The 15,812-nt window shown below is 40.7% G+C and overlaps 1 protein-coding gene across 3 annotated transcripts in view; it reads left to right on the top strand.

Moving 5' to 3' along the window:
* Nhs (Nance-Horan syndrome (congenital cataracts and dental anomalies)) overlaps positions 1-14,092 on the top strand; it is a 323,137-nt gene extending 309,045 nt beyond the window's left edge. For all 3 annotated transcript variants that reach the window (XM_005409131.2, XM_005409134.1, XM_005409133.2), the window contains exons 6-9: positions 1,729-1,860; positions 2,906-5,887; positions 6,407-6,533; positions 10,020-14,092. In XM_005409131.2, coding sequence (XP_005409188.1) covers positions 1,729-1,860; positions 2,906-5,887; positions 6,407-6,533; positions 10,020-10,626 — 3,848 coding nt within the window. In that variant the 3' untranslated portion in view covers positions 10,627-14,092. The remainder of the gene's footprint in view (positions 1-1,728; positions 1,861-2,905; positions 5,888-6,406; positions 6,534-10,019) is intronic.
* The last annotated feature ends 1,720 nt before the right edge of the window (positions 14,093-15,812 follow it).

Genomic DNA, 15,812 nt, shown 5'->3' with positions numbered 1-15,812 from the left:
GCTACTATTAACCCCACTCAGATTTCTCTCATAAAGAGTAGGGAGCAAGGAGACCAGGGATCTGGGACAGATATTATTTCCCTATTGAAAAAAAGGAGTTCTAGTTGATTGGCCAGTCATGAGCTGGGAGTTTATTTTCCTGATGACCTATTCAACTTATAGGATAAATTATTCTAAAGATGTGCATTTATCTGATCTTTGTAATCTCAATGGGATATATGAGAGGAGTTCAGCTACCAAAATGGAATATTTTGGCACCCTCTTAAACTAATTTTCAATTCTGGGAACATTTGATTATTAGCAGCATCTGCTTCCTTCCTGGCACTCTGAGTAAAAACTTGTTTTCAAATTTAGTACTGTGATTATGGGCCATCATCTTGCGATGAGGAAAAAGAGAAGATCTTCCTTCTGCTTTATTTCAGAAACTCTTAGACTGAAGCCTAGATTAGATATTGAGTTTAAGAGCTTTAATGAGAATATTGTTAATGATGTCCATATAACACAAAGTGTCTGCTCTGTATACCATCTATATTATAATCATTAAGATTAGAATGAAAGCTTTAAATTTTTAGTGGGAACTAAGAAAGGAGAATTCCACTAGTATGGATTCCATGATGATATTGCAATTATTCATGTGATACAGATTTCTGAAAGTGAATTCTGGACCCTGCTGGCACTGTGAAATCAACTGCTTTGTTATGTAGCTGACCCAAGATTCTATATGCCATTCGGCCTTATGCTTAACAATTAAATGATGAGATGATCAAACTCAAAACATAGCCTTATGGTTTCTGGAGACATAGCTCACTCTGAAAAACATGAGACATGCCTGTGCCCAATGGAGTTTGAGTTCCTCACCTTCTTCTTTGTCATACTAGTTTCAATAGGACTGTGTGTAGTGCTGATGATATGATTATATATAGATGGTGAAACTAATGCACAGCATGATTGGCTCCTTGTACTTATAAAAACAAACAAATGATGTAATCTTGAGAATTCCAGCTTTACAGCTTTCACAGAAGGTGAATCCATTTAAGTACAGATCTGGGGGCTGCCCTCTGTCTTTATTTCACACTGTAGGACAGCTGGTGCCAAACCAAAACATGTCCAATTTGGTTAGTACAAGCAAGTAGACAAAATTACATGATGATTTTAGAAAACAAATTCCTACTGTTGTGTTTCCTCACAGCAGTGTGTGTGTGTGTGTGTGTGTGTGTGTGTATACTCAAGGGGAGGGTCTGGGCATAGGAGGTGGAGAGGAAAAAAACTCACAAAGATGCTTTTAATGAAGAAATGGGTCAGGATGTGTTAGTTGAACTAATTCAGGTTAACATCTTGGCTACTGATCTACTATGCAAAAGTATCAGTTTCAGAGAGCCCAGAAATAGATCAGTAAATAGTAGTAACTAAAGGTTATAAATCCTTAAGGAGCCGTTTCTGTGTGAAAGTGATTTTTGATGTTCTTTTCTCTTCTCTTTCTTCTGGTTTCCTCTTTAGCTTGCTACTTTTGGCAGTCTGAGCTGTTGTGGAATGCTGCATTTAGAAGTAAAGCTTAATGTACTGCAGCATAATTTAAATAAGAGCTGAGTAAGGATTCCCTTATATTTGTTCACAGGCTTAATCCAAACTCTTCTCTCACTTCCAATCAATAAATATCACTGTGTTCCAAGGAAATGAAAATTTGTTTGCCATTTCTAAAGCTAATGAGACCTATTTTGTGGGTTGCAGGAGTTGGTTTTGACAGAGAGGCTAGTATACGCTGCTCTCTTGTTCATTCACAATCTGTACTACAGCGGAGACGCAAACTGAGGAGGAGGAAAACCATCTCCGGTATCCCCCGAAGAGTTCAACAAGAAATAGGTGTGATATCAAAAACTACTAAAGGTTTTGGTCTAAAAATGGTTTATCCATAAAATATTAAATGTTTGAACTGGTAGAGGTTTTGAAATGGTGAATATTTGTCTTTTATCCAGCAAGCCAGGTAGAATTACTTCTAAACTCTCTGTTTTTGACTGGAGGTTTAACATTAGAAATTTAGGCATATACATTTGGGTACTGTGGCTGAAATATAGTATTTTGCTAAGTTTTAAAAGTTTTATTAAGGTGGAAATTGTGAGTAAAAAGTAACAAGAGTCAGTGCAAGATATTTTGGAAAACTAACTTTATTTGAAGAGAGATACACTTTGATAGCATTAATTATTTTAAAACATAAATTTCAGGCAAACTCCAATGCTGAATATTGAAAATATGCCATTGGTGCCTTTTTCTATTTTTTTTGTTCAATATGTTTAGAATATCCCTGCTTGTGTTTTAAAAAATTATTATAATGGTAGCATTCTTATAAATGAGATTTCTTTTTTTTTTTTTTTTGGGTTTTTTTTTGGTTTTTTTCTCCGGTACCAGGAACCGAACTCACGACCTTGCGCTTGCCAGGCAGGCGCTTTTGCCGCTGAGCTAAATCCCCAGCCCCCGAGATTTCTATTTCTTGTAATGAAGTCTATGGTTTTATTTCATTCTGTTTCTACTACAAAACATAAATGAGAAATAGTGACCAAGAAGAGAAAATATACTTTAGTTTTAAAAAGTGGTCACTTTTGGAGGCAAATTAATGTGACAATGAAGAGAAATAATTTATAAAAAATGTGTAAGCACATCTTCTCTTAGTATATCTGCATATATAGAGAGATGTGTATATACATAAATATACATACATAGAGACTAAGAGACAGGGGAGAGAGAGAGAGCACCACAGAAACAGCATGTTTACTTTCTCCTGATTTTATGTAGTAATTGTTTTCTGTAAGAGAAATATGTGTGCCTGCATGCATATTTGCAGACATCTCTCAAAATGTCTATTAGACGGCTGCTGTATGAAATATCTCACTGTGCCTTCCATGTGCTCTAGATTCTGATGAATCACCAGTGGCCAGGGAAAGGAATGTGATTGTGCACACAAACCCAGACCCCTCCAACACTGTCAATAGGAGGTCTGGAACCAGGGACTCTGAGTGCCAAACCGAGGATACTCTGATTGCTGCCCCATCCAGAAGGAGAATCAGAGCTCAAAGGGGCCAGACCATTGCAGCTTCCCTTTCTCATTCGGCCGGCAACATTTCTGCACTGGCAGACAAAGGTGACACCATGTTTACTCCTACACTGAGCAGTCGCACAAGATCTCGGAGCCTTCCTCGGGAGGGTAACAGAGGTGAAGATGCTGAGCCCAAAGTTGGTGCTAAACCCTCAACATATGAAGAGGGGGAGCCTTTCATGGGTGAGCGTGAAAGAGTCCCTAATGACTGCAGCGAGACTCCAAGCAGCCCGAGTGCCCAGGAACACCAGCCTGTTTTGGGCCTGGCCTGTTCTCAACATCTTCATAGCCCCCAACACAAGTTAAGTGAGAGAGGAAGGTCACGTCTGTCCCGAATGGCTGCTGACTCTGGCAGCTGTGACATCTCCTCCAACTCAGACACCTTTGGGAGCCCCATCCACTGCATCTCCACAGCCAGTGTCCTCCTCAGCAGCCACATGGACCAGAAAGATGACCACCAGTCATCCAGTGGTAACTGGAGCGGGAGCAGCTCCACATGCCCCTCACAGACCTCAGAAACAATCCCGCCTGCAGCTTCTCCTCCTCTCACTGGCTCTTCGCACTGTGACTCAGAATTGTCACTAAACACGGCCCCTCATGCTAATGAGGATGCCAGTGTCTTCGTGACAGAGCAGTACAATGACCACCTGGATAAAGTGAGAGGCCACCGGACAAACTCCTTTACCTCCACAGTTGCAGATCTACTGGATGACCCCAGCAACAGCAACACAAGTGACAGTGAGTGGAATTACCTACACCATCATCATGATGCCTCTTGTCGCCAAGATTTCAGTCCTGAGCGTCCCAAGGCAGATAGCCTGGGCTGCCCAAGCTTCACAAGTATGGCCACTTATGACAGCTTTCTGGAAAAGTCCCCATCAGACAAAGCAGATACTAGCTCTCACTTTTCAGTAGACACAGAAGGATACTATACCTCCATGCATTTTGACTGTGGTCTCAAAGGTAACAAGAGCTATGTCTGTCACTATGCAGCCCTGGGCCAAGAGAATGGCCAGGGTGTTGGGGTTCCTCCTGGTCTTCCAGATTGTACCTGGCAGGACTACTTAGACCATAGGAGGCAGGGGAGACCAAGCATCTCTTTCAGGAAACCAAAGGCAAAGCCAACTCCACCTAAACGTAGCTCATCATTAAGGAAGTCCGATGGAAATGCAGATGTTCCTGAGATGAAAGAACCAAAGATAAGCAGTGGCCAACACCTGCCTCACAGTTCCAGGGAAATGAAGCTGCCTCTTGATTTCTCCAACACGCCTTCTCGAATGGAAAATGCCAATATCTCCCCCAAGCAGGAATCATCTTGGATGAGCCAGAGTGAACATGGTATTAAAGAACCTCAGTTAGACACTTCAGATATTCCACCATTCAAAGATGAGGGTGCTGAATCAACCCACTATGCAGACCTCTGGCTTCTAAATGACTTGAAAACAAATGATCCTTATAGATCCCTATCTAATTCAAGCACTGCTACAGGTACCACAGTTATTGAATGCATCAAATCTCCAGAGAGCTCTGAGTCCCAAACATCACAGTCAGAATCAAGAGCCACCACTCCATCTCTTCCGTCTGTTGACAATGAGTTTAAATTGGCTTCACCAGAGAAGCTGGCTGGTTTGGCATCTCCATCAAGTGGCTACTCAAGTCAGTCTGAAACACCAACATCCTCTTTCCCTACAGCTTTCTTTTCAGGTCCCTTGTCTCCTGGAGGTAGCAAAAGAAAACCTAAAGTCCCAGAAAGGAAATCCTCTCTACAGCAGCCCTGTTTAAAAGATGGAACCCTATCACTGAGTAAAGATCTTGAACTTCCTATTATACCTCCTACCCATCTTGACCTAAGTGCTCTTCATAACGTCTTGAACAAACCATTCCATCACCGTCATCCATTGCATGTTTTTACTCACAGTAAGCAAAGCATAGTAGGAGAAACGCTGAGGTCGAATCCTCCACCATCTCTTGCAATTACTCCAACAGTACTAAAATCAGTTAACCTTAGGTCCATTGGTAAGGCTGAAGAAGCTAAGCAAAAAGATGGCAATGGCACAGACTTGCCCTACTTGGAGGAAAGTGCTCTCACAATGGCTGCCTTGTCTCCTGGTAAGATTAGGCCACATACAGCAAAGAAATCAGTATCACGCCAGTTCTCTGCTGAAGACCCTATACTGTCCTTTTTAGACTCCTCTGCCATTGAGATGGGACAAGAGAAGCCACATTTGGAAAAGACCCTGACTTTGGATGTGAAGAATCAGTGCAACCCAGAAATGGGAACCTCAGCTGATAGCAATCTTTTAGATTCAAATGTCCTAAAAGACCAAATAAAGATGGAGAGTGAGCCTATTCCAGAAAATATGCCAAGTAAAAACTGTGGGGTTTTCATAGAAGGATTTCAGAGGGCATCTGCTGCCCACCCAAATGGTTTAGATGGTAAAATAATGCAGTACGGAGCTGGTTCAGATCAAGCCCCAGAGCAGGTACAGAAGGTATCCTCGGTAGATCAGGAGGAAGTTCCACAACCCGAACCTGTGGAGGGAATCACATCTCAGTCCAACTCACCAGCTAGAGCAATGGACATAAGCAATCAACTTAAACATCAACTTGTTATGAGCCGCCACTACAACAAAGTGCCTGGGAATATTCGCTATGAATCAGAGATATCAACTACACATTCACTCCCTGACAAATGTTCTGAGCAGGAAAATAATGCTTCAGGTATTTCACCCAAAAGTGCCTCTGATAATGGCAGGGCGGAGGAGACCCAAGGAAGTGTGGATGAGCCTTCACTGAAAGGTCAGTCATTGATACCTTTGTCACACAGAAATGTGTCTTTTGGACACATTTCCTGCAGTTTCTCTTTTTTACAGTGCCCATAATACTGTATAACCTGTGTGTTGGGTTTCTCTCCACTTTTTCTTTTTATTTATCTCAACAATTGAGATAAGAAAAGATAGTTTTTGTTATTGAGGGACTAAGCTTTGACAGATACCTCTGCTTTTAAAAATATCAGTAAGTAGCCTGGAGTGGTAGGGCATGCTTGACCTGTAATCTCAGCACTAGGAAGGCAGAGGCAGGAGGGTCACTGCAAGTTTGAGGCCATCCTGGGCTACATGGTTAGTTCAAGTTCGAGGCCAGTCTGGGCTACATAGTGAATTCAAGGGCAGCCTGAAGTACATAGCGAGACTCTGTCTCAAAAAAAGAAGGAAAAAAAATGTCAGTAAGTAAATCCTGTTTATTTGATCACTGCATTAGTGAAACATAGTAGTGTGCTGCATGACTTCCTCTTAAAGATGCTTCTATTCTTATTTTAAGAATCATCGCCAAGTGATGACTCAATCATTTCGCCACTTAGTGAAGACTCTCAAGCGGAAGCGGAGGGTGTGTTCGTGTCTCCAAACAAACCTCGAACAACTGAGGATTTATTTGCCGTCATTCATAGGTGAGGCAATGTTGTCAAGCCTGGCAAAACAAAGGCACAGAAAAGGTTTTACTTTTTAAAGTGCTTCTTACCACATGCAAATATAGGAATGTCTTTTGCACTTCCAAAATCAAAAGCAGACAGGAAAGAATTACTTTTCCAAATCAGACTGGAAGACATATATGAAAGTTGGGCAATATGAGCCTTTATATATAGTTAGAACTCAAATGAGAGACTCATAAGAACTGCTGAGGGGAAGATGCTGGATTTTTCACCAGGAAAGACATTCTTGAACAAGTTTGTATGTGAAAACAATTTGTACTTAAGTGACTTGTAGTGAAAGCTCAAACTCTAGTGTAATGACTGACTTTGATAGAGATTTCTCTCCCTCCCTTCCTTTCCTCCTCTTTTCTTCCTTTTCTTTTTCTTTCTTTCTTTCTTTCTTTCTTTCTTTCTTTCTTTCTTTCTTTCTTTCTTTCTTTCTCTTTTTCTTTCCTTCCTTCCTTCCTTCCTTCCTTCCTTCCTTCCTTCCTTCCTTCCTTCCTCTCCTTTCTTCTCTTTTCTTTCTTTTTTGGTGTTGGAGATCAAACCCAGATATTCACATATGCCAGGCAAGTGATTCCCCCACTGAACTACACCAGCAGTTCTTTAACTTTTAAATAATTTATTGGACTTAAAAATCTATGCTCAAAGGTATAATCATACACTAGCAAAGACAAACATAAGTTGATCCACCAAAACAATCAAGATTCCCAAGTTTGAGGGAAGATGGTATATATATATATATATATATATATATATATATATATATATATATATCTGTCCATTTAATTGCTTGAAAAAAACTAATAGTTGCTCCTTTCCTCTCTCTTCTTAAAACCTAAATTTCTTTAACAGTACTACCTTCATCTCCAGAATTAATGTCCATAGCCCATGAATAGGAGAGTCCTTTGTGTTGCTTTCCCAGGACAGGGCTGTGCTGTGCTACCCATGAACACCTTCTCATTTTGCCCACGGTACCCTTGTGATCAGTGGCCATTATTTGCAAGAATTACAAATCCGTTACAGCTGGTGACCAAAGAACTGAGTCGGACAGTGATGATGAACCTTTTAGAGCTTTCAATGATAATGAACAGCCCGCTGTGGCATGGGTCCCATAGGTTTGCCACCACTGGAGTAGGAGTTAGTCCTTGGAAAGCAAACTCATATCCAACAGAACTAGCCAGTTGTAAATACTTACTCCTTTTATATAGGTGACTGCCTTTTTATATTAGGTCTTGGGACCTAGATGGAACTCCAAAGAAACAAAACTTGAAGATTATCTTTTCCACCTCATAAACTTATCATTTTCAAAGCAAATTCTTTGCAAGCAATTTACAATCCTTTTTTCCTGAGATTATATTGTACTTTTAAGAGAAGATTCCATTTTCTCTTGATGCAATTCTCTCTTGAAGAAGGAGCACTGCTCTTTAACAACTCTTTTTTACAGAATCCAATCCAAAAACTTTCTGACTATACCTTATCAGGCACACTTCTTCACTTAGCAGATGAAGAATTGTTAGTTTATTTTTCTCCACTGCAATCTACAGTCTAAATTGCAATTATATTCCCCCACCCCTATACTTTATCCTCAGCCCCAAGATGAATTTCTAGTCTGCTACATAAGTTAAAGAGTCAGGTACTTATTCTCCAAAGAGCCATGTTTGTGTCTGGAATAGTAGGCAGGACCTAGTAGAAACAGAAAGACCTGGATTTGAATCCCAAGTCTGCTACTTTTTCTACATGAATAACTTGAAACCTCCGAACCCATTCTCTTATTTTAAATGGGAATACCTATGCTCACATACTTGGTTTCAGTGACAAAATACCATTTTCATGCCTGGAGTATGATAAATGTTAAAAGTAAATGTTAGATTGAAAACTCTACCTTTTTGGGGGGCCAGACACTGCAATATGCAACATGTTAACCACCGAGGTTTCAGTCTACCCAAAACAGTCTTACCTGCAACTGCAAAGCTCACATTGTTTTACATTACAGACTTTTTGTATGTGTCTTGTTTTTTGAAGTACTGGGGATTAAAGCCAGGGCCTTCACATTGAAGCAAGTCCCCAGCCCTTTATATTTTTTGAGACAGTATCTCACTAAATTGCCCAGGTGAGGTTTAAACTTGCAATCTTCCTTCCTCAGCCTCCCAAAGTGCTGGAATTAGAGGCATGCACCACCACACCCAAACTGCCTACAGATTTTTAAATTGATGAGAGTGCATGTTGCCAATACTCACCAGTAAACTGAGTTGTATTAAAGATTCACTGAATTTATACTTGCTTACTTATCAAAGGAAAATAAGATGGAGTGTGGTGGCATATGCTTATAATCCCTGAATTCTGAAAAGTTAAAATAGGAAGATCAAAATTCTAGTCCAGCCTAATTAATTTAGCAAGACTGTCTCAAAATAAAAAAGGGGGAGGAGACTCGTTGCAAAGGCCCTGGGTTCAGTTCCCAGTAACACAGGAAGGGAGGAAGGAAAGAAGGAAGGAAAGAAGGAAGGAGGGAAGGAAGGAAGGAAGGAAGGAAGGAAGGAAGGAAAGAAGGAAGGAAAGAAGGAAGAAAGGGAGGGAGGGGGGAAGAGAAAATCAATAATGTGATGGTGGGTGTTGAGATTCCATAGACTTATTGAGTTTGGTAATCTTAGACTTGTATTTGTGTAGGATTTATTTACTTATTTACATCACAGTAATGAGAGTTATTTTGCTTTCTTGAGAGCTTATAATACACAAAGCTTTAAGAGCTCCAGAGATGGTCTAGATGTTCAATTCCTCACAGAGAATTGGTTTACTGCTTACTATGCTACTGATAGCCCTTAGACAGCTATGAGAAATGTTATTTGTAGCTAATGATGGATTTATTTAAAAAGTCATTTAAATTTTTATATGGAGGAAATTTTAAAAGTAGGCAGAATAGTCTAATATGTTCCTATAGGCATATCCATTACCCAGGTTCATCAGCTATCAAACTAAAGCCAATCCTGTCTCGTCCACCCCTCCAACTACTGTAGTTGCTCTGTTTGGTATTATTTGAAACCCAGTCCTGGACATCAGAGCATTTCACCTGCATCGCAAAGACAGCTTTCACAGGAAAAAGCCACAGCCCTTCACCCCATTGTAACTGGAAGTCAGATAGCAGTATTTTCTTAAACTCTTGCAAAATATCCCAATAAGTCCTCTTCTAGAAGCTCTAGCCATTACATCAGTTGTTATCTGAAGAGGTCAACTCCAGAACCTAACTCATGCTCATTGCTTGTGAGAGAATCTCCCTCAGGCCATGAGTGCCACAGGGGCAAGCAATGTACTTACTCTTCATCGCTGTGCTTATCGATGTGTATCCTATCATACAAGATGAAGTCAAAATGGTCTTTAAATAGATGCATGAATGAGAACAAACACTTTCTATTTCATAAAAATGTACATGGACTCAGATTTTGCCTCATTTTTCCTCTTCTTAAAAAGATCCAAGAGGAAAGTGCTTGGAAGAAAAGATTCTGGGGACATGTCTGTTCGAAGCAAATCTAGAGCTCCCCTTAGCAGCAGTAGCAGCAGCTCCAGTTCTGTGACTTCATCCAGCAGCAATGTGACAAATGCAAATAGCCAGAGGTCTCCTGGTCTCATCTACCGGAATGCCAAAAAGTCCAACACTTCCAACGAAGAGTTTAAGCTACTACTCCTCAAGAAAGGCAGTCGCTCCGATTCCAGTTACCGCATGTCTGCCACTGAGATCCTGAAGAGTCCCATCCTGCCCAAACCTCCTGGGGAGTTCATCGGGGAGTCCCCGCAAACCCCTGATGATGCCCACCAGGGATCACCTGGGGCCGAGGCATTGTCCGCACTCTCTCCTTGCTCCCCACGAGTCAATTCAGAAGGGTTTTCCTCAAAGAATTTTGCCACCTCAGCATCAGCAAGGGTTGGACGTTCGCGGGCGCCCCCTGCGGCCAGCAGCAGCCGCTACAGCGTCCGGTGCCGGCTGTACAACACGCCCATGCAGGCTATCTCTGAGGGCGAGACGGAAAACTCCGACGGGAGCCCGCACGACGACCGCTCCTCCCAGAGCTCCACTTAGGCTGTCCGTGCCAGGATGCCGCCAAACGCCCAAACCCTTAGTTAGGAGAGGATGTAGGGACGCCGCGGGGGACTCAAGAGAAGTCGCAACCATGAATTCTAAATATATGCTGGGGAAACAGAAGGTGGTTTAGTCACTCTTGATTACTTTCCATGTTTTAAGTAGCTGTAGCATCTCCCATGGTTTTCTTAACCTTAATTTGAGTTACCCGATCTCATTCCCTGTGATAATAGGGGATACAAAAATATCTAATTTTTGCAAAACCTAGACAAGGTTTTCCCAGAGCTGCCTATTCAGAAAATAAAGCCCTCACTGTCATGATTATTTAAGAAGATGAAATTACTCTGGAGGTTTGGTATTTTTTTACATTAAAATGAACTAAAGCAAAATTTAGAAGAAAGAGCTACACATATGTAAATACCATATTTTTGATAAAAATGTGTAAATAGATTTATCAATGATGAGTGGACATGTGGCCAATTATCTTCTGCACACCAACTGTTTATAGAACACAAAATAAAGTGTAATAGTTGTATTCTGTGAATACCATTTTCATATGAAATACCGTATTCAAATGTCCACCAATATTTCTAAGTGATAAACCTCAAATCTGAATTTAAAACTGCTGAAATAAAGGAAATCTTGAGGTTATATACTGCAATGTGATTAATTTTAAAATAATAAATTCAAACCTAATTGTTTTTGTGACAAATTACAGCATAAACAAAAGTAATAGCAACTTATGGCTGTGATTTGCCAATGTGGTAATTTGGACAGAACAAAAAGCATGCTTTTGATTTTTTTTTAATCAAGAAAAATCATCATTCTCAACACAAAGCCCTGAAAAACAGCATTTGACAGTGTCCTTTAGATTTTAATTTTTTCAATGGACTGCTTTAAAGAGAATGAGTAGGGAAACCAGTAGTTGATTTTAGGTTATGTTTTATATTAGGCTACTGGGTATGTAAACAGTCATAATCGAATGACTATACTCTTTAAACTCCTGAAACAGTTTAGCAATTAGTTCCAGGTTCTTAAACTAACAAAAATAAAACCTAAGCATGCCACAGAGCTATTGATTTATCAGTATTTCAGTGAAGCTTTCTCTCTGTGCTGATGAGATTCATGCTACCTAAAAACTAACAGAAATGACACTGTGAACAATATAGTTGGGAAATAGGTATGTGTATATGCATTATTTATATTCACCATTAAACTGGGAATGGGGAACAGCTCTGGTTCACAATGCTACACACAACAGAGTTTTTGTCCGGTTTTACTATATCTGCTTGATGGCAAAGAGGAGGGTGGTGGGTGGGCAAGGAAATGTCAGGGCAAATGCTCTGATGAAATGAAGGCAGGGAAACAAGCTGAATTACTTGAAATTACTTGAATTTTCTTGTCTTAAAACTGAAAAAAATGTAGTTACAAGTTGAAATCTGCAAGTGGTTTTTACACCTCTGATTTTAACATGAACTGATACTAATGTTTGGAATCATATGTCAGAAATATAAGCAGCTGTGTACTTAGAATAGGTTTTGAATGGGAGAGGTAGAAAAGTAGAGAGAACTCAGAAGGGATATAACCTATAAAAGACTAGAATGTAATTAGAATGATAGAACACAGCAGGGTTACTAAGAAATTGATAAGCAGCTGGCTTGAAGCCTATGCAAGTGGTATTCGGGAAAGTAGGATGTGTGAAAGAGGGTTTGCAGTTTGGGGTTTACTTGTGCAAAATGAACGAGAAAGCCTAGTCTAAGAAGATACTGTCTTAATAGAAATGCTTTCTAAGATGTTACACGTTAAGAATTAGAGAATCTGATTGCTGTTGGTGTTTTGTTTGTTTGGAAAGAAAAAAAATGTCTGGCTTCTTCTACAATTTGTTTTTACTACCAAATTGTGTTACTTAATTTCTTGTCATTGTTGTATGTAAAATGGGTGTTGGGGTGGAGGGGTAGCAGAGGAGATTAAGATGGGAGAGAGAGAAAGAGAGAGAGTGTGTGTGCGTGTATGTGTGCACGTGTGTTGGGGATAGATAAGCTAACTGGTAAAGGGTTTGAACATTTACAAAGTGTTATACTTTTATTAAAAGAAAAATCTTTTGGGGTTTGAAAAAAAAACCTGAACCATCATTTCTCATTGGAACACATTAATTAAGAAAAACCAGCATGGTTTGGCACCACATGGGAACATGAACAAATCTGTCTCATGCTTCAAAAAATACACGCGGCAAAATTTTAAAAATAAAGTTTTTAGACAAATGTGATAATAAACCATCATTTCCAGTCACAATAGGTGATCTTTCGTAATTTTCATAAAAGCAGTTCGTTTGCAGTATGGCTTTTGTGTAGTTAGGGGGTTTTTTAAGCGTGGAGAAAGGTATGTGGGCTTTAAAAGTAATTCTAAATCTTGAATAGAAAACACATGAATTGGCTTTAATAAAGATGTCACCTTCTTATTATTGACATTAATTTAAGTAATGTTACCATATATATTTTAAAGTACATATTGACTTGAATTGCAAGGCAATAAGATACCTTCTATAAGTAATGATCACAGAATTAACCCTTATAGTTTTACTTATTTTGTTTACTCTAAAAATCTATAGCAGAGTTTCTCTATTTTATATTTCATAGATTTAAAGAAAAAAACCCAAGTAAAGATGGATTTAAATTCACTGTGGAATAGTATTGAGTAACAAACGAGTAAAAAAGTCAAGCAATTCCTTAATAATCTGGAATATTATATATGGCTTTATTACACAACAAACAAGACCAAAATTTAGGCTGTCTTTAACATCACTGCTGGCTTGAAGCAGAGTACACACATTAGGTATTGTAAAGAACACCAATCCAAACTTTTCTTCTGTTGTTTGCACTGATGCTAATTTTTTGTTCTTTTATGTTTATACAACATGTTATGTTGTGTGAGGGAAAAATGTTTCCTTTTTTTTTTTTTTAATCTGATTAGATTTTTGTTCTTTTGGTTTTGGCTAAGTAGAGGACATGGACTAGTTGTAGCAAACAAAACACGCTGTTTGCTCTTGCCAAAGGTCAGTAAGTAAGTACATTTGCTGCAGTGGTGGCAATTAGAACTAGATCATGACAAAGATGTAAAACTATGAAGAAAGTTACAGTGTAACTATTTTGGTACTAGAACCAGTTCATGCTGGCCGAAAAGACAATGGTTTATGGACTTGCATCCATTTTGTATTTTTGTAATATTTGTAAATATGAACTTTTTAAATTGTTGCAAAGATGGTTTCTTTTGTAAGATGTTTTCAACGTTTACATTCAATCCAAGCCTTTGTATATTTTAGAGCTGTGCAACACTTTAAGTCTTGTATTTATTTTTAGTAAAAACGGTGACAGTTTCATTGTGAACTCCTCTCAAAAAATGTAACAGAAAAGTTTGATTACCTAGAAAGTGTGTATAGAAACTGCAAATAAACGTGACTGCAATTAAACAACTGGTTTCTCTCTATTGTTATATAATTGTATTCATGAGGTTTCACAAAGTTTTTTTATTTTGTTTTGTTTTTGATTTTTTGACACAGGATGGCCTCAAACTCACAGCAATCCTCCTGCCTTAACCTCCTGAGTGCTGGGATGACAGGGGTGTGCCACCACACCCAACTACATAGATTTTTAAGGCAACTGGACACAAAAGGGGAATCTTTATGGGAAAAGTTGAAACAAAAATATAGTATCTATAATGGGCACCAATTTCCTTTTGTATTTGATAGGGAAAAAATGCATTCGAATATTGAAGCTATTTTTGTTGTAGATCCTTTCTGGGCCAGGAAAAGATTTACAGCTTTACTTTGAAACATCTGTCTGCTTTGACTTTGATTAAGTCTTCAGACTGTGCCTCCTTCCCAAAATGAGCAGCCTTTGATATATGTAAGACAATATGTCACTAAGTCACATAGCCTGTAAGCACATTACATAAAGCAGACTTCTGTGCTAGTTCTAAGTGTTTTCGTATGCTATCTCATGTATTGTCGCTGTTGTGCCCATTTCACAGATAGGCAAACAGCATGGTGGTTCCTCGGCTGTCCCAAACCCATTGAGCAACTAAGTGTTGGCGCTAGGGTTCAAAACCAGCAAACATGGCTCCAGAATCTGTGTCAGTTCTCCACTCCAACTTGTGCTTGTTGCAGACTGGGAATAACTTTCCTCAGGTTCATATCAGACCAAGCACAGGCAACTGCTAAGGCCAGGCACCTCTGTGCATTCAAATTTAAGCACTGATATGCACCCCTGGAGCCCAGTCAACATGGACATCTCAACCACAGGGCGAGGGACCAGGGGCAGAGTTGCACATAAATACCAATAAGCTTCAAATGATCAAACAACAAAAGTGGGAGGTCATGCTCCAGTTGCCTGACCCTCATGAGCTGTCCCCTAGAACAGCTGTAGCCACTAGAAGAATTGTGAACGCGCCAGGAGCCGCGGCTGCAGTCACCTGTTTCCTTCGGGAGGGGTTTGTGCGCTGCTGCTCTAGAGCCTGTTTTGGCAGGTGTTAGCTAACACAAACCCAGGGTCTGATGCCCAGTTATGACAGTAAGGAGGCCAGCGTCGCTCCCTCTAGGTGGGCGACAAGCCCCCTCCCCGCCGCTGTCTCTAGCAATGCTCCCAGACTTAAGGCCATTCGGAGGCGCACAAGATTGACAGAACGAGAGGGGCGCATGTCCACGGGCGGCCGCTCATTGGTCGGCACGACCATGCTGCCCCGAGCCTCGCGCGAGAAGACCCGTGAGCTGCGCAGCCCCTGGGCAGCGCAACGCGAAGGATCACGACGTTCACGTGCGGCGAAGGTTCTCGATGTTCACATGTCGCGAAGCCAGGCGTGGTTTCCGGCAAAACGACCGTTGTGATCATTTGAGGACCGTCCAACGGCCGTTCTAGTCACCCTGACGGTCAGGGTGAGAGGAAGCGGCCAGTAGTTCTCTTGGGGACGGCTGTGGCGACAGACTCGGGACCAGAAAAGGTCCCGAGCTCGGGTAATTTTCTCCACTTTTTGAGCCATTTTTTTCCGTCCTGAGTGTGCGTAAGCGCAGCCCGAGGCCAGCGGCTGGCCGCCGCCGGGGCTCCGTGCGGGACCGGGCGGGGGCGCCGGCTGTGGCTGCCGGGTGTGAGGTGCGAGGTGGCTGGGCGGGGCTGGGGGCAGGGCTGGTTACAGCG

The sequence above is a fragment of the Chinchilla lanigera genome, unplaced genomic scaffold, assembly GCF_000276665.1.
Source record: "Chinchilla lanigera isolate Chin_1 unplaced genomic scaffold, ChiLan1.0 scaffold00118, whole genome shotgun sequence".
In the NCBI taxonomy this organism is placed as follows: domain Eukaryota; kingdom Metazoa; phylum Chordata; class Mammalia; order Rodentia; family Chinchillidae; genus Chinchilla; species Chinchilla lanigera.
Note: the sequence above shows the minus strand (reverse complement) of the source record. Positions and strands in the feature narration are given on the sequence as shown.